General features: G+C 43.7%; 1 protein-coding gene across 1 annotated transcript in view; it reads right to left on the reverse strand.

Annotated features, from left to right (window-relative positions):
- The window catches only part of DNAH14 (dynein axonemal heavy chain 14), a 326,637-nt gene that overhangs the window by 43,011 nt on the left and 262,384 nt on the right, over positions 1-21,242 (reverse strand). The window contains exons 68-74 of the mRNA XM_047705359.1: positions 20,684-20,928; positions 15,639-16,045; positions 15,371-15,560; positions 9,839-10,075; positions 7,833-7,918; positions 3,634-3,790; positions 2,547-2,757 (exon numbers count right to left, since the gene is read on the reverse strand). Coding sequence (XP_047561315.1) covers positions 2,547-2,757; positions 3,634-3,790; positions 7,833-7,918; positions 9,839-10,075; positions 15,371-15,560; positions 15,639-16,045; positions 20,684-20,928 — 1,533 coding nt within the window. The remainder of the gene's footprint in view (positions 1-2,546; positions 2,758-3,633; positions 3,791-7,832; positions 7,919-9,838; positions 10,076-15,370; positions 15,561-15,638; positions 16,046-20,683; positions 20,929-21,242) is intronic.

Consider the following 21,242-nt stretch of genomic DNA (forward strand, 5'->3'; position numbering starts at 1 on the left):
GAACAAAATGAAATATTTCATGGGTCAAATCTGAAACTGAACCTGAAAATAAATGATGGTGGTAACAGAGGACATTCCACTGAATAAAGCAAGAATCCGTGACTGACACAAACAGACCAGTGAATAAATGGGGGGGGGGCAGCAGGGGGGAGGAAAGCCCCTTCCTTAGGGCAGGACATCATTTGTTATATTTAGAGAGAACTGTGGAGTTGGAAAGGCACCGTTTGGCAAAAACAGAGTCCCAGTTCAGTCAAACATTCTCAGTGGCTGCTACGACTGGTAGGTGAAAGGTTGAGACGTTTGCCTGCTTGGAAAACCCTACAGGGGCCGATGCCACTTTGGCCAAATGAGCAAAGTCATCACCAGTAGTGGGATAGACGGACATCGTGTGCCTCTCAGTACAATGTAGCAAGGAGGACACGACATCTTTCGGTGGCATTCCTGCCACACCAGCCTCGCCATCACAGAACCAAGGGGAAACAGCGGACAAACCCAAACAGATGGACATTTCACAAAGTAACCGGCTCGCGCTTTTCGCACAAACGTCCAAGTTATGAAAGACAAAGACTGAGGAACATTTCTAGAATAAAGAGGATTTAAGAGGCTTGACAACTGAATTCAATGAGAAATCCTGAATTGGAACCTGGACCAGAACTTTTTTTCTTTTTTTGCAGTGTAAGTTATGCTTGGGTCAACAGGCCAGATAAGCTAAGTCCTGAGGGTTAATCAGTAAGCGCGCTCAAGCCTGCAGGGTCAGGTGACACCAGCTCCGAAATTCACTGTCAGTGATCCGGAGAAAGTTACACATGAACGGGTGAGCAGTAAAAGCAGGCCTGGCTAGTGTTAACTGTGAGGAAGTGGAGGTGATGGGTTTAGGACAATCTTTGTGTTATTCTTGCAATTTTTCTGCACGTCTGAAATTATTTTTGTAAAACATGCAAAACTGAAACAGTAAAAAGCAAGCAAACAAAGAAACCCAGCACAACAAAAAACCCAAATACAGAATTAAACAGGAAAACAAAAATAATCTAAAATCTCAGTAATTAGGTGTAAGTAAACTTTTTTCCTTTTCTGTCTCTAGTCTCTCTTCTTCAAAGATTTATTTATTTATTTTAAAGAATGAGAGAGAGCACGAGCAGGGGTGTGGGGCAGAGGGAGAGTCTCAAGCCGGGCCCGAGAGGGGGCTCAATGTCATGACCCTGAGATCACGACCTGAGCCAAAATCATTAGTTGGCCGCTCAACGGCTCCCTCTCTTCTTCTTTAAATAAAAATATTATGCTGCACGTGCTATGGGTAACCTGCTATTTTTCCTCTTAGCAATATGTTGTGAACATATTTCCTTAACTCTTTTTTTTTTTTTAAGATTTATTTATTTATTTGACAGACAGAAATCACAAGGAGGCAGAGAGGCAGGCAGAGAGAGAGGAGGAAGCAGGCTCCCCACCAAGCAGAGAGCCCGATGCAGGGCTTGATCCCAGGATCCCAGGACCATGACCTGAGTCAAAGGCAGAGGCTTAACCCACTGAGCCACCCAGGTGCCCCGCTATCGACCACTCTTGTTACTGATACAATGTGTCTGGTCCATAGCCAGTCCCTCAACTCTAGAATGACTCTTGGCAAATAGGCCGGTGTCCTAGAGACAGTTTGTGAATGATCAGTGACTGAAGGACCTGGTGGAAGTGGTGCCGTCTTCTGAAGTTACCACTATTGAAGCCATACAACCAGGAAGAGCAGAAATGCAAAGCTGGAGAGAAAACCCCAGAACACAACTGGTTATGACTTTACTAATTTACAGCGTTGCTGGGGCGCCTGGGTGGCTCAGTTGGTTGAGCATCAGTGTCTTGGTTTCCGCCCAGGTCGTGATCTTGGGGTCGTGAGGTTGAGCCCTGTGTGGGAGTCTTTCCCCTCCCTCTCCCTCTTTCTCTGCTCCTTCCCTGGCTCGTGCAGGCTCACTCTCAGATAAGTAAATAGAATCTAAAAGAAAAAAAAAAAACATTGCTAATTCGTCCCTCAAAGTGAGAGCAATCGACTTGCAACTTCTCCCACTGCTAAGAAGAAGGCTGAGCCTCAGAAAGTTTCTGCCTGAGTGGATAAGCCTTTGGCAGAGGCAGCTCGAGAAGGTCAGAGCGAGTATGAACTGAAGGCCATAAAATATATGACCGCTGGGAGGACGGGTGTGAGCTACTACATTCTGCTCTTCGGAGTCAAGGAGAATATTAAAAACTATCGTTTAGATCCACAGGTCTGGACGGATGTGTGGCCGTGATGGGTTCATCTGTGGAGAGGGAGGGTTTGAGAAGGAGATGAAGGAAGTGAAGAAGGCGATGGAGAGTAAAACCCAGAGAGGCTTTGTTTCCCCTAAAAAAACTGAGGTATTTCTTAGTGCAGTTCTAAAGATCCTGGAGAAAAGAGAACCTGCACAAGAAAGCTCAGCTTTCTGAGTGGCCCAGCACATTACTTTACCTTCGCTTAACGTGGCCGTTCCACCTCACCTCACCATTCTGATCGTTAATCGGATCCCTTACAAATAATGTAAAGCTCTTACGATTCGATGATAGTGCACAGCCTTGGCATAAACGATGCTGCGAGGTGACAGTTCTGCAGGAAGACCCACTGTGCGGCTCTGGGGAGCGACTTCATGATGATCTCCTCTGCCTTTGTAGCCTGGCCGCGGCCCAGGGAGATAATGGTCATGTGACTTATTCCTCCTTTTAACTCTCGTGCAAATTTCAGGACAGTGTTGGTGAGATCAGTCCCTGCACAGCAACATGGAAACGTATACACAATTATAACCTCATTTTATTCCCTCTTGAAAACATACTGATTGATTGAATGTGTGTGGAGCCCAATGCAGGGCTTGAACCCACAACCCTGATATCAAGAACGGAGCTGAAATCAAGATCAAGATTTGTTAGCTTGTTTAAAACTTCCTTTCTTCCATTGTATTGTTTAGAGCGTGGATGTGAGGGCTGGAGCCCTGGCAGCCATTCTGGGCCATGTCTTCAAGAAATGGACAGCAGCTACAATGAGTGTGTCAGGTCCAGAGAAGCCGCTTTACATAAAAGATTACAGAGGAGGAAGCCTCTGCATGGATGCGCTTTCAGGAAGTTTTATTGTCCAATAGAATCAAAGTTTGAATATGGTGAATTCTAAAGACATATTTGATTTAGAGATGACAAAGAACAGAAGATAACAAAATATTTTGCTTAGGGTCTGTGGGACAAAGACAAGGGAAAAGCATTTGGAGTTTAGAGGGACAAAAGGTCTGGGCTGGCAGGGCCACTTTCTGATGGTGGGTTATATATATATGATTTCAGGAGCCAACAGATTAAAACAGTTAATAAATACAAGGGCCATCCCAACTTTCAGATCAATAATATGTGTTTAAGAGATATTTTTTGCACAGAAAATTAGCATGGATAATTATTCCATGGCTATGAATCTGGAAAATGTTATTCTTCTTTGTTCTTTCACATTTTCAGAAATGTTCAGTCTTAATATTATTTAAAGTTTTAATCAGTCCCTTTCCCAAAATATTTTACTAAGAATGGGAAAATATTTTAAACATAAAAATACCCGAGATGGAACCTTCTTGACTACACCTTTCGCTGAGCACGGAGCAGGCATCTTACCATGGGAGTGAATAAGGATCAGCGGAGTTCTGGCGTTGGATTCCTTATACGACTCTTTCAAATTAATTCCGGTTCTGGGAACATACTCATTTCCCATTTGTTCAGTTATAAACATTTTCACTGAATTCTTTAAATGTTCTGGTTGAAGAATTTTTATCTAAACAAGAAAGCACGGCAGAGAAAGTAAATTAAAAACCACGCAAGGAATTGCCCCTGTGGTAAACAGAACAAAGCAAGAAGCGTTCATTATCCACGTGGTCGGGGTTTTATGCTGCTGGTGCCGGGCACGCATCATGGAGGGTGTCAGTGTGCGGTGGGGAAGCCGCCACCTCGGCTTCGGTCCCTCCTGGGAGCCAGGGCCACCCCGTGCCGCTGTCCCTCTCACACTCTGACAGAGCTCTTGCCTTGGATGTAAATATCCCTGGTGTGGTCCCTGATTCTGTAAAGACAGACTTTCCCGTGGGCTTCTTCCTGCTCTGCTGGACGTGTCCGGAGCAGAATGGAAATCAGGACGGCACAACCAGAAGGCGACTCACTCCTCCAGGAGTGACACGGAGATAAACAGCACCGCGGATGGAGTGCATATCCAGAAAGAACCCTAGGGCTGAACGATTCTGGAAACCGTGTACATGTGGTAAGTAGAGGTTCAGGGTCCCCTGGAAGAAATCACTGCAAATCTCGGAGGAAAGACCTTTTCCCTGAAAACTGTTTCATACAAATGACTTATGTGCTATTTATGAAATGACCATGCATTCTGTCCTCAGCCTGAGAGGCGCCATCATCTGGGGCAAGACTGACGCGGCGTGTGGATCTGTGTGGACGCCCTACGATGAACCGTGGGAAACTGCCCCTTTTACAGTTGTAAACGGCCAAGGACTGGCAGTTGCACTGTTTAATGTAAGATAAATGGTCACTATGTCAAATTCTGCTCTTTTCTGTTACTCCTTGAAAAATGAACCTTAATTTTATTCGACTTAAATGCAGCATGTCTTTATTTTTAGATGAAAACTGGCAGCACACAACGCATGTGGGGTCTGAGAGCAGAGCTCGTCCAGCATGTCCACGCACTGGAAGGGCTAGCCTCAGTGGAGGGCAACGGAGGGTCGGGGTGGTCCCGGCACATCACTCTGAGGGTCTGTGCTCCGGGCTGTCACCAGCACGCTGCTGCTCCTCCCTTACTTCTCTGACGTGAAGCACTGTGGGGTGGGAGAGCAAGACCAGAAGAAATGGCGTTGTGCTGAACTCAGTTCTGCTGGCTCCTTTTGAGCAGTTACGGATGGTTCTGGAAATTTTCCTCATGTCCCTCCCCTTACTCCAGGCTTTGCCATCTTTCCTGCAGAGCTGTCGTGATGGGGAGCAGTGCATGGACTGGTCGTGTCCTTGTCCTCTTGGAGCTCTGTGATATCATCCTGTCCCAGGTGGAGCCTTCTTTCTAATACACTGTAACTGAATCTCTTGTGTGGCAATCTCAATTTCTGACTCTTACAGGCCAGACCCTGTTGCAAATATTCTAACTCAGTTTCTTTGTAGGTGCATTTGACCCTTTATCAGACGACGTCTTCTGACTGTGGGTTTGTTTGGAGAATAGGATTGCTACACTCATGAAGTTTCTCCCTGACAAACTAGAATCACCTGGAGCTTATTGGGGAAAGGTAAGGTAGCACAGGCTTTAAAAAGTTAATCTTGCTGTCAGCATAATACACACTGGCTACATAAAATTCAAGTAATACAAAGAACTAGAGATTGGAAAATCGAGATCCTGTTTTCTGGAAAGCCACTACTACCTTGCGCACATGGGGGTGCATCGTGCCGTCTCCTCTCCTGTTTTCCTGGCTGGGGTTGTGCTGCACAGACTCTGCGGTGTTTATAGCGTTTGTCAGCTAATGTAGCTGAAACGTACGCTCATGTCATGACGAGGTCGATAGTCTGCAGGCAGAGTGGGGGTAGCAGGCTGTCTACATGGCCAGGTGGGTAACATGAATTAGAGAAGCAGATTGGACAGAATGAAAACAATTCTCCCCACAAGGAAAACAGAGCTGGAACCATGGGGCTTGCTGGCAGCTAACGGTCACCATCCCTGCGAGGAAGTGCCAGCAGTGATGGACAACAGCGGCCCATGACCATGGCATATGACTGTGGCATACAACCGTGGCGCATGCCGGTCATGCATGACCGTGGCCCACAACCAAGGCGCAGCGGTCCTCAGGGCAGACACCATCAGCTCCAGCTGTTGCTACCGTCTACAGACCCGCCCAGCATTGCCTCATATTTTATCAATAAAAGCTGGAAATAGGGATTTTTTTGGGTGAAATCTCTCAATTTGCAAATTTCAGCTCAAAGAAAAAAAAAAAAACCATAGACCAAACTTGTACACCCATGTTCGCGCAGTGGCGGTATTCACGACAGCCCAGGTGGGAGTGGCCAGTGCGCAGGGACAGACAATGGATAAAGGAGATGTGGTGCGTCCACAGCCTCGAGCAGGAAGGAGACTCTGACGCCTGCTACCACACGGATGGGCTCCGAACACCTGCGCAGAGTGAACGCAGCCAGACACGGAAAGGTCTGGCTTCCAGATCTTTTACCAGTGGGATGGAATCGGCCACTGGCCCCAGAAAGTAGGGCGGTACCTGCCAGCGTCTAGCGGGAGGAAGGAATGGGGAGTTACGGGTTTGCAGGTACGGTACTGTTTGGTATGGTACTGTCTGGGATGGTAAGAAAGTTCTGGAAAGAGAGAGGGTGGTTGCACGACACTGGGAATGTACTTCATGCCACTCCATCTCTCACTCAGAATTAACAGAGGTTGCTAGGATTAAGTGAAATTATGTCTATTTTGCCACAGTAAAACAGAAGACAGCTCACTTAAGATGGAAGTGTACACAGAGTTTTTAAATTGTGTGTGCTGTCTTCGTTCTCTTTACTCGAAGACTCTGAAGTCGCGTAAGACAGGTCTCCAGAGATTCAAGCCCATTTGTCTGCTGATAGATTACACTTAAATCATTCCAGAAAACAAAACAAAGTGAGATGTCTGTAAGCCAGATGCAATCTCGGAGGGCAGTCTCTCTCTGGAGTGAATTTTAAAGTGTTACAAAAATAATATGTAGGGCAGAAATCGAAGGGTGGCCGGCTGTCCAGGCTGTTGTTCGCGTGAAGTCAGGGCCGACAGGGGCTTCTCCATCTCTAAACCAGACGGCAGATGCAGAAATAGAAGAAGATTTTCAGGTGATGAGGGTGAATCGAGGACGGTCTCCCTGAGGGAAGTAGTGTTCCTGCCGGGAACCTGGTTTTACAAATGCTCCTGGCTTCAATCCTGGCTCTGCCAGCAGTCTTTTCTCTCTCTCTTTCTCCCTCCCTTTCTTTCTTTCCTTTTTTTTTTTTTTTTTTTAGTTTGATTTATTTATTTGAGAGATTGAGCACGCACAAGCGGGGGTGGGGAGCAGCAGAGGGAGAAGCAGGCTCCCTGAGAAGCAAGGAGCCGGATGCAGGACTTGATCCCAGGACCCCAGGATCATGACCTGAGCCGAAGAGATGCTTAAAAAACTGAGCCTCCCAGGCATCACAGCCATCAGGCAATTTCTAAGCCTTGGCCCCCTAATTCTGTGAAGTGGGAAAATAATCAGAGGTCCCCCCAAGATTATTGTGGGGATTACATGAAACAATGTCTGTGAAATGCTTAGCATGAGCTAGGCTTTAGATGTTTTAAGGGGCTCCTGAATGACACCCATTTGCATCCCCAGCTCCCTAACACCTCTCCGCTCCCCCACCCCCAACCCTGCCATTGTGAAGCAGAACAGTCAGGTAAAATGTCACCTTTATTAATAGTGGGGGGATGGATGTGCTTCCTGATAGGGGCCCTTGTAGGCCGGGTCTGTGCCTGCACCACTGACAGTGGGAGAGCAGAGTGGGGGTTGGAGGCTGTCTGAAGAGACAGGCGAAGGCCCTGAGCCACCATTCTCCTTCATCCCTCACAGGTACCCACTTTTCAAGTCCTCCTCCTCTGGGGGGAGGGTGGGCAGAGTGCGGGGTCAGAGCGGGGCCAGGAGTGCCACCTGATTGGAGTGTGAGTGCTTCCCTCTAACACGAATATTGTAAAATCCACAGATTTTGCGAGGAAAACTTCAAATTTGAACAGTTTAAGTTACTGATAAGGGTCTGCAAACATGTAGAATATCACTGTTTTCTCACAGCACTTCACTTCTTACCAAAATAAGTCTCTGAAATGGAGTGAGTTTCTCCCAGGGGAAATTCACAGGACTGCGTATTTCTTCATTTTCAGCCAGAAGTTGAGCTAGATATAATTCAGAGAAAGAAACGGAGATGAACGATCAAGTGCCTTGAATCACTAAAAGACAGCATAGTGAACATTCCCCTTTAAAACTGTAGTTTGTTTTAAAAACATACATTATTTCTTACTTTTTAGAAGAATTTATTTACTTGAGAGAGAGAGAACGTACACACACAGGCAGGTTGGGGGGCAGAGGGAGAATCCCAAGCAGACTCCCCACTGAGCTTCCGGAGTGGGGCTTTGACCCCACGACTCTGAGATCACGACCTGAGTCGAAATCAAGAGTCGGACGCTCAGCTGACAGGAGGAGCAGGGGCAGGCCGATGCTTGACAGCCTGCTCCTGCACATGTGAGGTTTTCCCAGCAAATACAAACTAATAACTCCAGAGGTTAGAAAGTTCTTGTCATAATCTACCTATAAAAACATGGTAAATGAGGATCAGGTGGAAACGCAACAAGACTCTCAAAAGTTTTGAGAACTGACTATCACACAGACCTGTGTTTCCAATACTGCCCCTCTTACGTGTGTAATGCCAAGTCTCCTCACGCATCTTTTGTTTCTGCCTCTTACCATCTCCATGTATTTCCCCCATGTCTAACTTTAAACAAGGTGGATTACAGAAATAGCTTTTTTGAATAGGACTAAAATAGGTTTCTTGATCTTAAAAAAAAAGTCCACGATACACGAAAATCTAGTTCCAAATTGATAAATCAAATTTTTATCCCCCCCAAATAAAAAGATCTTCACTTTACAAAATAATGACCTAGAGAGAAAACTCTAGGGGAAGAGGAGAACTTCTTAGTCAGAACTGGAAATTGGGAAGCTATAAAAGAAAGAAAATAGATATAATTGGCCATACAGACATTTCCCCATTGCCTCGCAGGAACAGTATAAACGAATCCAAAAAACACTGGCTGATTTTTAAAAATAGTTGATTGAACACACTGGCATCTTTAACAAAGCAAAATGTTAATTATCTGTTACACCGATAGGGTTCTTACAGAAGGCCACAAAAGAATGAATAATTCAGGGCGCCTGGGTGGCTCAGTTGGTTAAGCGACCACATTTGGCTCTGGTCATGATCCCCAGAGTCCCGGGATCAAGTCCCGCATCGGGCTCCCGGCTCCACGGGGAGTCTGCTTCTCCCTCTCATGCTCTCTCTCACTCTTTCTCTCAAATAAATAAATAAAATCTTTAAGAAAAAAAAAAGATTGAATAATTTAGTAGAAAAATGTGCTGAGTACATGAATAATTAAGTCCAAGTGGTCTACAAACATCTGAAAATGTACTTAAACGTGGGGCTAGTCAGGAAAATCCAAACTAAAGAGTAGCGTTTTCAGGTTGGCCAGAGTTAAGAGAACATCATGGCCTGCTGGAACAGGAGCGGTCATGTACTGTGCCCAGCAATGTGAACGGTCCGGCACTTCTGGGATGAGCAGGCTAGCAGCAAGTGCTAATGCGGACGTTGGGAGCTTCTGACCCAGCCCTTCCATTTCTGGCTGCTCAGCCCAGAGACATGCCTGTTCCTGCAAAACTGGATCTGATCTTTCCCATCTTTCCGATGTGGCAGCAGGGGTACAGGACAGGGGAGGGAGACAGCAGGAGGCAGCGGGGAGTGGCGGGCAGGGCACTCACTGGGAAGATCCAGGAAGAGTGCGGCAGAACAGCAAGCCATGTGAAGTGACCCTCGGTCCCCAGGTGATTTTTGGAGCCCCCCAGCCCCCCATTGCACAGGTTGCCTGCACGCTGGTGCGGGATGAAGCCACAGTGCTGGTCCCCGGTGGTCACCTGGCCAGGCCAGGGGGACCGTGCTCACAGCACAGCTGTGTGGCTAACGTACTGAGCTCCGTGTGCAAGCCGACCGTCCGCATGCACGTGTGCGGGACTCGGGTAGGCTGAAGAAGACACGAATGCTCTCTTACTTTCCTTCGGTGATTTCTCACTCTCCTCCACTGGAGCATTTTCTGGAGAGAAAGGGATGGTCATCAGGCTGTATGCATCCTTACTGGCTCTGAAAGCATCCCACTGGGGCACGTTGGACAGAAGGGACTTGCACAGGAGAGCAAAGGGCTCCAGTTTACTGCCGACGTACTGGCACTGTCTCCACTGGGATTCCGAGAGCCACTGCAGGTGCCCATCCCTGCAGGTGTCATACATGCCTACCAGAGAAGGGAGAGGACCACGGTAAAAGAGACGATTGCCTTTACGTTTGAGTTACTCGTTAAAGGTAGTTAAATAATTACCCGTTGTGGAGGAAAAACCGTTTTACATAAAAATACAAGTATTTCATTGTGGTAAAAACATGTTAACATCTACCTTCTGAGCAATTTGTATGTGTTCATCAGTATTAAGTACCTTCATGGTGTTGTGAAACAGATCTCCAGAACTTTCCCTGCGAATCTGAAACTCAGCCCCATTCAACAGCCCTCCCCAGCTCCTGGACGCCAACGTCTTACTCTCAGTCTCTGTGACTTCAGCTACTTTGGATGCCTCAGGTAAGTGGGGTCACGGAGTCTCTGTCTTTTTGTGACTGGCTGCTTTCCCTCGGCCGCACGTCCTCCAGCATCATCCATGCTGCAGCAGGTGCTGGGGTTCCTCCTCTGACGGGCAGCACGATAATATTCCCTTGTAACTACACACCACCTCGTGCTGATCCACTCCCCCACTGATAGACATGTGGGCTGCTTCCACCTGCTGGCGACAATAACAGAGCTGCTGGGGACACGGGTATGCAAATTGCATTCGGAGACCCTGCTTTTGCTTCTTTTGGCTGTATAAGCAGTGTGCTATTAGATCACATGCTAGTTTTATCTTTAATTTTTTGAGTAGGTTCCATACTGTTCTCCGGAAGAGCTGTATCAGTTTGCTTTCCCACCAACAGTGCACAAGGGCTCCGATGCCTGCACCTTCGCCAGCACTTTATTTTTCTGCTTTGTTGTTGTTTATACAGTAGCTGTCCTAATGGGTGTGGGATGACATTTCCTTGTGGTCTTTTGATTTGCATTTCCTGGTGAGTAAGGATACTGACCGTCTTTTCATGGGCTTGTTGGCCATCTGTAGATCATCTTTAGAGGAATGTCTATTCAGGTCCTTGGCCCATATTACAATTGGATTGATTCTTTTTTTTTTTTTTTTAAGATTTTATTTATTTATTTGACAGAGAGAGAGAGAGAGCACAAGCAGGCAGACAGGCAGATGGAGAGGGAGAAGCAGGCTCCCTGCAGAGCAGGGGAAGCCCCATATGGGACTCGATCCCAGGACTCTGGGATCATGACCTGAGCCGAAGGCAGTGGCTTAACCAACTGAGCCACCCAGGTTCCCCAGGTTATTTGATTCTTGTTGAGTGGTCCAAATTCTCTATATTTTCTACACATTATCTCCTTTTCAGATATATGATTTTAAATTGTTTCTCCCATTCCATAGGTTGCCTTTTTTACTCTGTTGATTGTATCATTTGACGTACAGAAGTTTTTAAGTTTGATGCTGTTCTGTTGGTCTCACTTTACTTCTGTTGCCTGGGCACTCATTTCGGATCCAAGACACCACTGCCAAGTCCAGTGTTATAAAACTCTTCCCTTATGCTTTCTTCTCAGAGTTTTACAGTTTTAGGTCTTATGTTTAGATCTTGAATCCATTTTGAGTTTATTCATGTATTTCGGGTAAGATAAAGGTCCAATTGTGTTCTTTTGCACATAGATACCCAGTTTTCCCAGCACCATTTATTAAAGTGACTGTCCTTTCCCCATTGAGTGCTCTTTCCATCTTCACTGAATGTCACTTGACCATATATGTGTTAATTTCTGGCTCTCTGTTCCATTCCACTGGTCTATTTACCTGTCTTTATGCCCGTACCAGGCTGTTTTATTGCAGCTTTAGAATATAGCTTGAAACCAAGATGTATGATGACTCCAAGTTTGTTCTTTTTCAAAATTGTTTTGGCTATTTGGAGTCCCTTGAGATTCCATATAATTTTAGGAAGAATTTTTCTATTCCTGCAAAAAGTTCTATTGGGGTTTTGTTAGGCATTGCACTGAATCTGTAGATCGCTTTGGGTTAGTATGAACATCTTAACAATATTAGGTGTGCCAATCCATGAACGTGGGATGTCTTTCCATTTATTTGTGTCGTCTTCAATTTCTTTCAGCAATGTTTTATAGTTTTCAGTATATGCATCTTTTACCTGCTTGGTTAGGCTTATTCCCAAGTGTTTTATTCCTTTTGATGCTATCACAAATGGGATTGTTTTCTTAATTTCCTTTTCATATTATTTGTTGTTAATGTATAGAAATGCATAACATAGAAGTGTATCTGATAATGTATGTTGGTTTTGTATCTTGCAACTTTGTTGTATTGGTTTACCAGCCCTAACAGTGTTTTCATGGACTCTAGAGTTTTCAACATATAAGATCATGTCATCTGTGAACAAAGATAGCTTTACTTCTTCCTTTCCAATTTGGACGCCTTTTATCTCTTTTTCTTGTTTAGCACATAGGGTAGAACTTCCATGTTAAAAAAAAAAATGGAGAGAGCAGGGGACATCCTTGCCCTGCATGAGATCTTAGAGAAAAACTCAAGAGTTTCACCACTGAGTAGGATTATTAGCTGTGGATTTTTCACAAATGACTTTTATTGTGTGGAGGTAGTTTTCTTCTATGTCCAGTTTGTTGAGTGTTATTAATTATTGAAGAGTTGAATCTTATCAAATGCTTTTTCTGCATCAGTTAAGATGGTGATATGATTTTGTCCTCATTGTTAATGTGCTTATTACATTGATTTTCTTATACTGAGTCAACCTTGCATTCCAGGAATAAATTGCACTTGGTCATGGTATATAATGCTTTTATTGTGCTATTGAATTTGATTTGCTGTATTTTGTGGAGAATTTTGACATCCATAGTCATCAGAAATTTCAGCCTGTAGTATTCTTTTCTTATAAAATCTTTGGTTTTGGTATCAGGGAAGTACTAAACAAGCCTAGAAGTGTTCCCTTCTCTCTCTTTCTCTCTTTTTTCTTGTTTTGGTAGAGTTTCAGAAAAAGTTGTGTTTATGCTTTTTAAAATGTTTGGTAGAATTTTCCAGTGCAGCAATCTAGCCCAGGCCTTTTCTCTTTTGGGAGATTTTTGCTTACTTAATCAATCTCATTAGTTATAACACTGTTCAAGTTTTCTATTTCTCCATGATTCAGTCTTGGCAGATTATACATTCCCATTTCTTCTAGCTTGTCCAATTTGTTGGCATATAGTGGTTCATAGTGTCTCTTATGATCCTTTTGATTTCTGTGGCATCAGTTTTAATGTTCTCTCTTTCCCCTCTGATTTGAGTCTTCTTTTATTTTCTTGTTAATCTAGCTAAGAGCTTGTCAAGTTTATTAATATTTTCAGAAAGCCAGCTATTAGTTTTACTGATTTCTAAATTTCTTTAAATGTTCTATTTTATTTATTTGTGCTCCACTCTTTGTTTCCTTCCTTCTGCTAGCTTTGTGGTTAGTTGGTTCTTTCTTTCTTTTTTTTTTTTTTCCACTAGTTCTTTGAGGTGTCGGGTTAGGTTGTTTATTTGAGACCTGCTTCTTTAATGTATGCATTTAAACTTATGAACTTCTCTCTTGGTACTATTTTTGTTCTATTATTATTACATTGCATTTTAATTTTTATTTGTCTCAAGATATCTCCCTTGTAATTTCTTTGACCCACTGGTTCTTTAAGAGTATGTTGTTTAATACCCACATATTTTTGGATTTCTCATGTGATACTGATTTCTAGTTTCATTGTCAAAAAAGCTACTTTATATGTCAATCATTGTGCTTCCTGCTTAGCATAAGAAAAAACTGGAAACCCAAGTCTCTAACTTGACAGAGTGGTTACTAAGTTTTGGTGGTCCATTCAAAAATTGGAATGCTGTGCAGACATTACAAAGTCTTAAGTATATTTATTGACATAGGCAGCTACTTTTGATATGTTATTAATTTGGAAAAAAGGAAGTCCGTATAGCAAAGTCACTTGAAAGAATACACAAGAATAGTCCTCCATGCACGTATGTCAAGTATATATGTATGGAGGGAAAACACACACAAATATTACTAGTGATTAATTCTGGATTGTGGAATTACAGGAGATTTATTTACTTTTTTCTTATCTGTAGGTTGGAATGGTTTAATAAACACAAACTGCTTGTGTAATAAAAAAATGGAAGCTATTACATTTTTGTTGTTGTTTTCATTTCTTAAAACATACTGGGGATGTTTTTAAGCTTCTAAGTGCAGTGGATGCGTTGTGGGCTGGCTTTTGTTGCTGCGTGACCTCATCCCCTGGTCGCAGGTGGGTGGTTCAGGAGTAGAGTCCTGACAGCGCTTAGGCCCACCCTCCTGGAGACCCGGAGTCTGACGGGTAGGCCCAGGGCCCGAGAGCTGCCAGATGTTGAGTTAACAGTAGTTGCTGGCTCGTCTCACGTTGGTGCTCATTCATTTTCCTTGCTGTTTTCTGAGTTACCCCAGAATCTTTCAAAACGTTTTTATTTTTATTTTTATTTTGGTTTAAGACAGTGAGTCATTGTTCTGTTTTTGGCAAGCCAAAGAATCTTAGTAAACTCCCAAGAGCATTTACTGACTCAACAATCATTTACCAAACATCTACTGTATACCAGGCTTTGGTGGAAATAAAAACAAACAAACAACAAAACTATCCCAATTGCTCTTTCCAGAGCAATTCTTTGAGATTTCCATTCTGACTTTACTGTTTGCTAATAGTCTCAGAACACGGGGCAAAGGCTACTACTCCAAGCCACCACCTTTCCTCCTCAGTGAGAATGTCAGACTACCTTTAGCTTTATATATTTTTGTGACTTAAAATTACGACACAGAATAACAATGTGAATGTACTTCACACCACTGAACTGAATGCTTAAAAATGGTGAAAAAGGTACATTCTACGTTATGTGTATTTTACAATTAAAAAAAATAAATACACTTAAAAATGTACGATGCAGGAGGACTTGAACAGATCCAACATGTAGTTCTTTCTGCCTCATCATTTTGCACAAGTGTGGTTTTGTGGTTCAAACTTTCTGGGAATTTTCCTAAGACACTGCAGGTGACTACAGTGAAGGGGGGCAAAGTTTCACTCCAGCTGGTATTTAATCAACGTGTGTGCGCCCGTGTGTGCTTCCGCACACGTCCACGTGTCCCTGAAGTCTAACATTGGGCGTTCTGTATAGACTAGGATTACAATAACCTCAGCAAATGCCATTTACTCATTCATTCAGCAATTACTGAGTACCAATCGTGTGCTCAACGTGTAAGGACACAGCAGTGACTTAAATATCACACCTGACCTCAAGCTGCTTTTAGTTCAACCCAAACAGAAGCACCAACTTGGAACACATTAAAAATCTCTCCGTGTTTTTCAGGGAAACATTTTTCATGGCTTTTTCTGGAACCCAGAGCAGTACCTTTTACTTACTATTAAGTTTGGCCTGGGGCATCACACCTTTACTATTTATCAATAGGGCAGAATGTAGGAAGAGGTCCCATTCCTCCTCTGGTAGGGATCTGGCTTCATCACCTCCATTAGCATCATTTTGCAGGACTGTGATGCAGAGCCAGAAGGAGAAGCAGAGTTTATGTTGGTTAAACAGAGCTGGAGAGACCACCTAGAGGGAAAATGGAGCGTTAGATCAGCCCAGTTCCATTGAATCCATGTGCAAAATACATGTGCAAGGATGTCTCACCTTAAAAATACTTCTGGTCAACACTTCGATTGAATTTTTAAGATGTTTCTGGGAGATATTTTCCTCCCTTTCTAACTTGGGTTCTTCTGAGAGGTCTGTAGTATCAAGGGTCTTCTGGGGTCTGGGGTCAGGCTCTTCCTGTTCTTTGCTTCCGGAGACGACTGCAAGAAGGAACGCCTGGCGAAACCAGTCCAGGGAGAACTGGTACGCGCAGCTGACCCGGGCAAGGCCGGCCACGAGGAAGTAGAGCAGGGCGCCCCGGGTGGCCAGGGGGAGATAGTGCATGCGTGTCTCTTGGATCTTACTTTCTGCTTTTTCTGTTGCTCTGATGCGCTTTGAAATTTCATTTGAATTTATTTTGATGTTTCTTAAGATGTCTACCGTTTCCTCATCATCTAACACACATTCTAAAGACAAACAACAAAAAAATGAATTTAAATAAAACCCACAGGAAGTTAAATGCTGTTCCTTCATTCTGAAATCTTTCTGTAAGTTTTTGACTTCTGGTTTTTTGGTGGTTTCATGCGGGCAATGGGTCGCTAAATGAAGACCGGTCGTATTTCTGAATAATTTGGTTCAGAGCACACATGCCCCCTCAATCTCTTCTTTATATTACTTTAATGGGGTGGATGCTATTTTCTTTATAAGCACATGATAAGTAGCCAACCCGTCATAAGGAATGGCCCACCATCCACACAGACAAGGAGACAAAATTTCCAGTAAATAGCACATGAACTCTGATATTTTCTATGGTTTTCTATTTTACTAAACAATAAAGTTGGTAATGACCAACGAAATTGATTTCTCACTCCATGAACAGGTTGAAACTTACCTTTTGAAAAAAAGTGCTGCTTCAGAAACAAAGTAATTCTCTCCTCAAATATTTAAGATGGTTCTCCTATTTCCATTATAAACTACTACTTTATGAACATTCCCATTTTCCTCAAGTGCTTTGGTTAATGGTATGATTTATAGACTCCTCACTATCCTTGATGCTTACCCCGAGCACGTTAGTTTGAAAAGAGCCCTCTTTAAAGTGTGACAAAAGCAGAAAGAAACACAGATACCATTAATTGTCCTTATAACCTGCAGCCCACCGCAGAAGATTTGAGGCAGGCTGCATGTAAGCTTCCTCCAGAAAGTTCTGTCTTCACCTTGATGCCTTGCTGGAGGAAAAAACAACGTTGTTTTGACAATGGCAAGGCCTCCAGTGTCCTGAGGGTCTTCTTCAGCATATGAAAATCCTTTCTGGACTCTCCTTAGCTCTACTTTCCACAACCGCCAAGGTACAGAACCAGTTGCTCCTCACAATCCCAGGACAGCAGCTCTTTCTGCCGGCGGATCCTGTTCCTTTGCTTTAATAAAACCACCATTTTGCACCAGAGACGTCTCAAGAATTCTTTCCTGGCCGTGGGCTCTGGACCCCACCAAACCTCACCAAAAACCTTTAAAAATTATATCCGTATCAAGAACTAAACACAGCTTCATATGATCACTGTAAGGAATGATGGAATTATCACATGCCCTGACCTGGATACCATATTCTGATTGATTTTAGTGACGCTTTTTAGTAATGTCAGGACCTCGCTGTGGGGGACTTCTGAGTCCCCACCCCACCCCACCACTCCCACGGGGAGCAGAGAGCTGCACCGAAGATATACTACAAAGAGAGTAAGGATGACCTATGTTGCTAGAACTTGGGAAAGGGGAGGAAAAAACATGCACCAGATCGAGGAGTCTTTTTCTTTTAGAATTATTAGATTTTATTTTTCCCTAGTACTCTTAAAAGCTCAGTTTCACCATATAACAGGCCAGACTTCCAGAATAACAACTCTTTCCCAGGCTATAATCCTTTGAGGAGAATTGATCAAGTATCATGGTTGCAGAATGTTTCCACCCCAGAATTCTAAACCAGTTACAGAATCCATATCTTCTTAGGATTGGAATTGGAATCAACAATCTAGACACACATAACATAATCAAAAGAACAAACAGCACACTGTTTTCCTTCCCTTGTGGTAGGCACTTCCCCCTCTTTTCCCAAAAGGGTTTGTTGTGAAGAGATGTTTTAAGTATCACACTTTCCAAGAAACCTGTCTACCAGTTCTAATTCTTGGCTCAGAGGAAGGTACTCCTTATTCAAGAAAATTTAATAAATATTCTGTGCTAATTGATCTCAGCCATGGACAAATTAAAATTGTTTTACTTTACACCTGACTAACCTCTGCTGTTAATACCTCCTCTTTGCAAAACTCAAACCCTATCTTTAAAACACAATTTTCATTACGACTTGGGAGAGCATGGAAGGCCTAGGAAGGGAGTTGGCTTTTTTTTTGCAGGAGGACATTCTGAAAAGGGCAGAAGTCATTAAGTGGAGAAATGGCAAATGTTCCTCTCATTCTGATACCTAAGACACTTGTAAGGCCAGGACCTTTCTGGTCCTGAAACTATAATAATTTACAGAGTTTTAAGTACATTCAAAATTTATATTACTCTTTAATTTCTTTCCCCTCAGTTTGGGTTCACAGTTTGGAAGAGATACTTTCAAGAGGGAGGTAGTGGGGGTGAGGAGGAAACTGTTCATGAGTAGCAACACCAGGGGATAATAGAAAACATCTATCATTTTGATCTCAGTTAACATTTATCTTTCCCCCTTGAATCTCCAAATGTAATAGAAGGAGATGATCATTTTCCCATTTTTTCTTCTTATCTGTATGGACTCTCTCTCTTATTATAGCCACACCAGTGTTTTCACTATTCATAAAAATAAACAGCCCTCCAAAGACGTGCTATTAAATAAAGCCTTCAAAGGTGGGATTGTTTAGATTTAGAAAAGAGAGGCTCAGCTGAGTAACTTATTCCTACAGTCATTAGGGAAAGTGAGCAAACCTTCCGGCACCCCTGACCACTGCCTTTTCTCCCTGGACCTGGTTTATTTAAATCATTCCTATCTGGGGCACCTGGGTGGCTCAGAGGGTTAAGCCTCTGCCTTCGGCTCAGGTCATGATCCCAGAGTCCTGGGATCGAGCCCCATATCGGGCTCTCTGCTCAGCGGGGAGCCTGCTTCCTCCTCTCTCTCTGCCTACTTGTAATCTCTGTCAAATAAATAAATAGAATCTTAAAAAAAAAATCATTCCTATCAATGCTGGCGTGGACTCCAAGCTCTGGGCTCTCGGAGATCCTGCCATCTAACATGGGTGGAGAAACTGATCCAGGTCTTGGCTTCCAGTCTGACGATGGGCTAGTGGAATACCGTTTCATCAGATGCTCCTGGCAAGGACTGCAAACTCGCTCAGGCTTGATACTTGGAGAGGCAGTTCGTTTGGTGAGCAGGCGTTACAGAAAGCGCTCCAGGAATCTATTTAGTTTTTTCCAAGAACCATTTGTATTATAACTACCACTAATAAAAGGTTAGTCTTTAAAAAAAATCTGACTCTCCCATGAGGCACCGCTGGTAGGGCATCGGCACCAAAGGCGTATGAGAGCTTCCAGTGCTGATGATGGGTCTTATCACAAACAACTTTCCTTTATCTTATTAAATCTATCTTCTGTTCAATTTAGGCAAAAGTCACAACAAAACATGACATTTGTCATACAGTGGTTCCTAGAACAGGAGAGGCTATACTCTCCAGTCTTGTGAGACCCACATCCTTGTGTGCCCTGGGTTTGCTCCCTAAGGGGTGATCATTCATTCCAACCTTCCCAGAAAAACAGCTGTGACAACCTGGTCCACGCAGCCTTGTCCTCATCTTGTCATGAACGGAAGCATGGCTCAGCCGTGTGTTACACAGGAATAGAGTATTAGGTGTAATTACAATAGGAAGGCATACAGTCAGATCCTTAAGAGGGAACGAAAGCATCTGAGAGACTTTCAAGCCTCCCCTGACCCAGGTCAAAGTTAAGATAAGTGAGAATGGCAGTCTACCGCTAGATAGAAAGTATCTGATCACAGACAAGTTGAGAGTTGAGAGCTGTGCTACCGTGAGGTCTTCCTCCCCATCTCTGACCTAGAGCTCTGAATAGGGTGTGTGTGTGTGTGTGTGTGTGTGTGTGTGTGTGTGAGAAAGCGTCTTTTGTTGTGTTAATGTAGTGACGCTAGTCTCCTTCTAAGACAGTGACTCCCACCAGAGGGTTAGCCTGGAAGCCCCCCCCATCTCCCCCACCTGGCCCCATGCATTGCTTTCACCTGGCTGTTCCGGGTTCATCCTTTCAGAGGAGACCAGTAATCTGGTGAGCAAACAGGTGTCTTGAGTTCTAGTCTGTTAGCGACCTGATCAAACCTCAGGACAGGCTTTGCTGGAACTTCTCTCTGGAACCCGTCTGTGGGTATGGGGGTGTCTTGTCGCACTGAAACCTTAATGGGAGGCGAATCGGACGCCTCTCTGGGTAGATCATGTCAGGATGGGGTTGAGTTGTAGGACACCCCTTGTCTGAGCACTGCTTGTTAGCGTTGGGGGATCCTCACCCTGTATGTGGAAACTAGATATCCAAATAGGTCAGTAACCCCAGAACTTATCATGCTCTGGAGTTAGTTGTTTAGAAATTATATTGTTAAGATTTAAAAACTATGGTTTCTTAGATGTTTCTTGTGTTGAGGAGGAAAATAATTCCTATTGCTATTTTAATAAACGCCATATTTTAATGGGACACATCTGAGTAAGTCACTGGATTCTGTCCTGGGATATTTTAATTATTAATACTTGGGGAAAACTTCATCTTTGGTCTCTACGTTCTAACTTGATACATAATGGATGTCAGATATAGGACGGAGTGGTCTCCGTGAGATTCTTCTCATCTTATGTGATGATCTCATGGCCAATGTTGTAGGTTATAAGCTCAAGCCCAGGTAGGAACATAGGAACATCAACATCCACAATGTTTTACTTTTAGAAATGGGGTGTTTCACCCACATTAATCAGTTATTTGGTGGAAAAGCGAATCTGCTATTTTTGGTACCAATTCAGAATGTGGTTCCTAGAGCCTTTGTTCTGTCCTTCCCAGAGGTACGCAAAGGTTTCCTAACGTCACTAAAGACCTGTACTGACCTTGTGCGTTCTGCAGTACATTCAACGTTCTTTCCTCTAGTTCTTCAAGGGTCATAGCATCAAGGGAAATACTCGCTAGAAACTGCAAACGCTGATTTTCTAAGTAAGGAACTTCCTGAGTTAGTATGGTAGATAGGAGCTGATCCTGCAAACTTGGGAATGTTAACGTGAAGTTGATCATGGTAACAAAGTTATACACCGGCGGAGGAAAGTGGGGGTTGTCGATTTCTGTAGATATATATAACCTAGAGAATGAGAAAGGCACCAGTTGGTCAAAGATGCTGCAAAGGGAAAAAATGAAACTAATTTATTAAATAACGGAAACAATAGTTCTTGGAAGTAAACCAGGTTAATCTTTAGTGTGGTTCAGCCTGGTACACAGGAGAGGCTCTCACTTCATACCGTGTAAATATAGTTGCAATTTACAGCTTCACGAAATACAAGCGTAGATGAGTCCCTGCTATGTTTGGTGGAAGCATCCGGACAGAGGAAGGTAGAGCGCCAGCTGGAAGGGGCTCTGACCCGCCCTTAAGGGTCGTCAGCGCTGCAGTGTTTGAGT

Source organism: Lutra lutra, chromosome 15 (assembly GCF_902655055.1).
Source record: "Lutra lutra chromosome 15, mLutLut1.2, whole genome shotgun sequence".
NCBI classification, from domain to species: domain Eukaryota; kingdom Metazoa; phylum Chordata; class Mammalia; order Carnivora; family Mustelidae; genus Lutra; species Lutra lutra.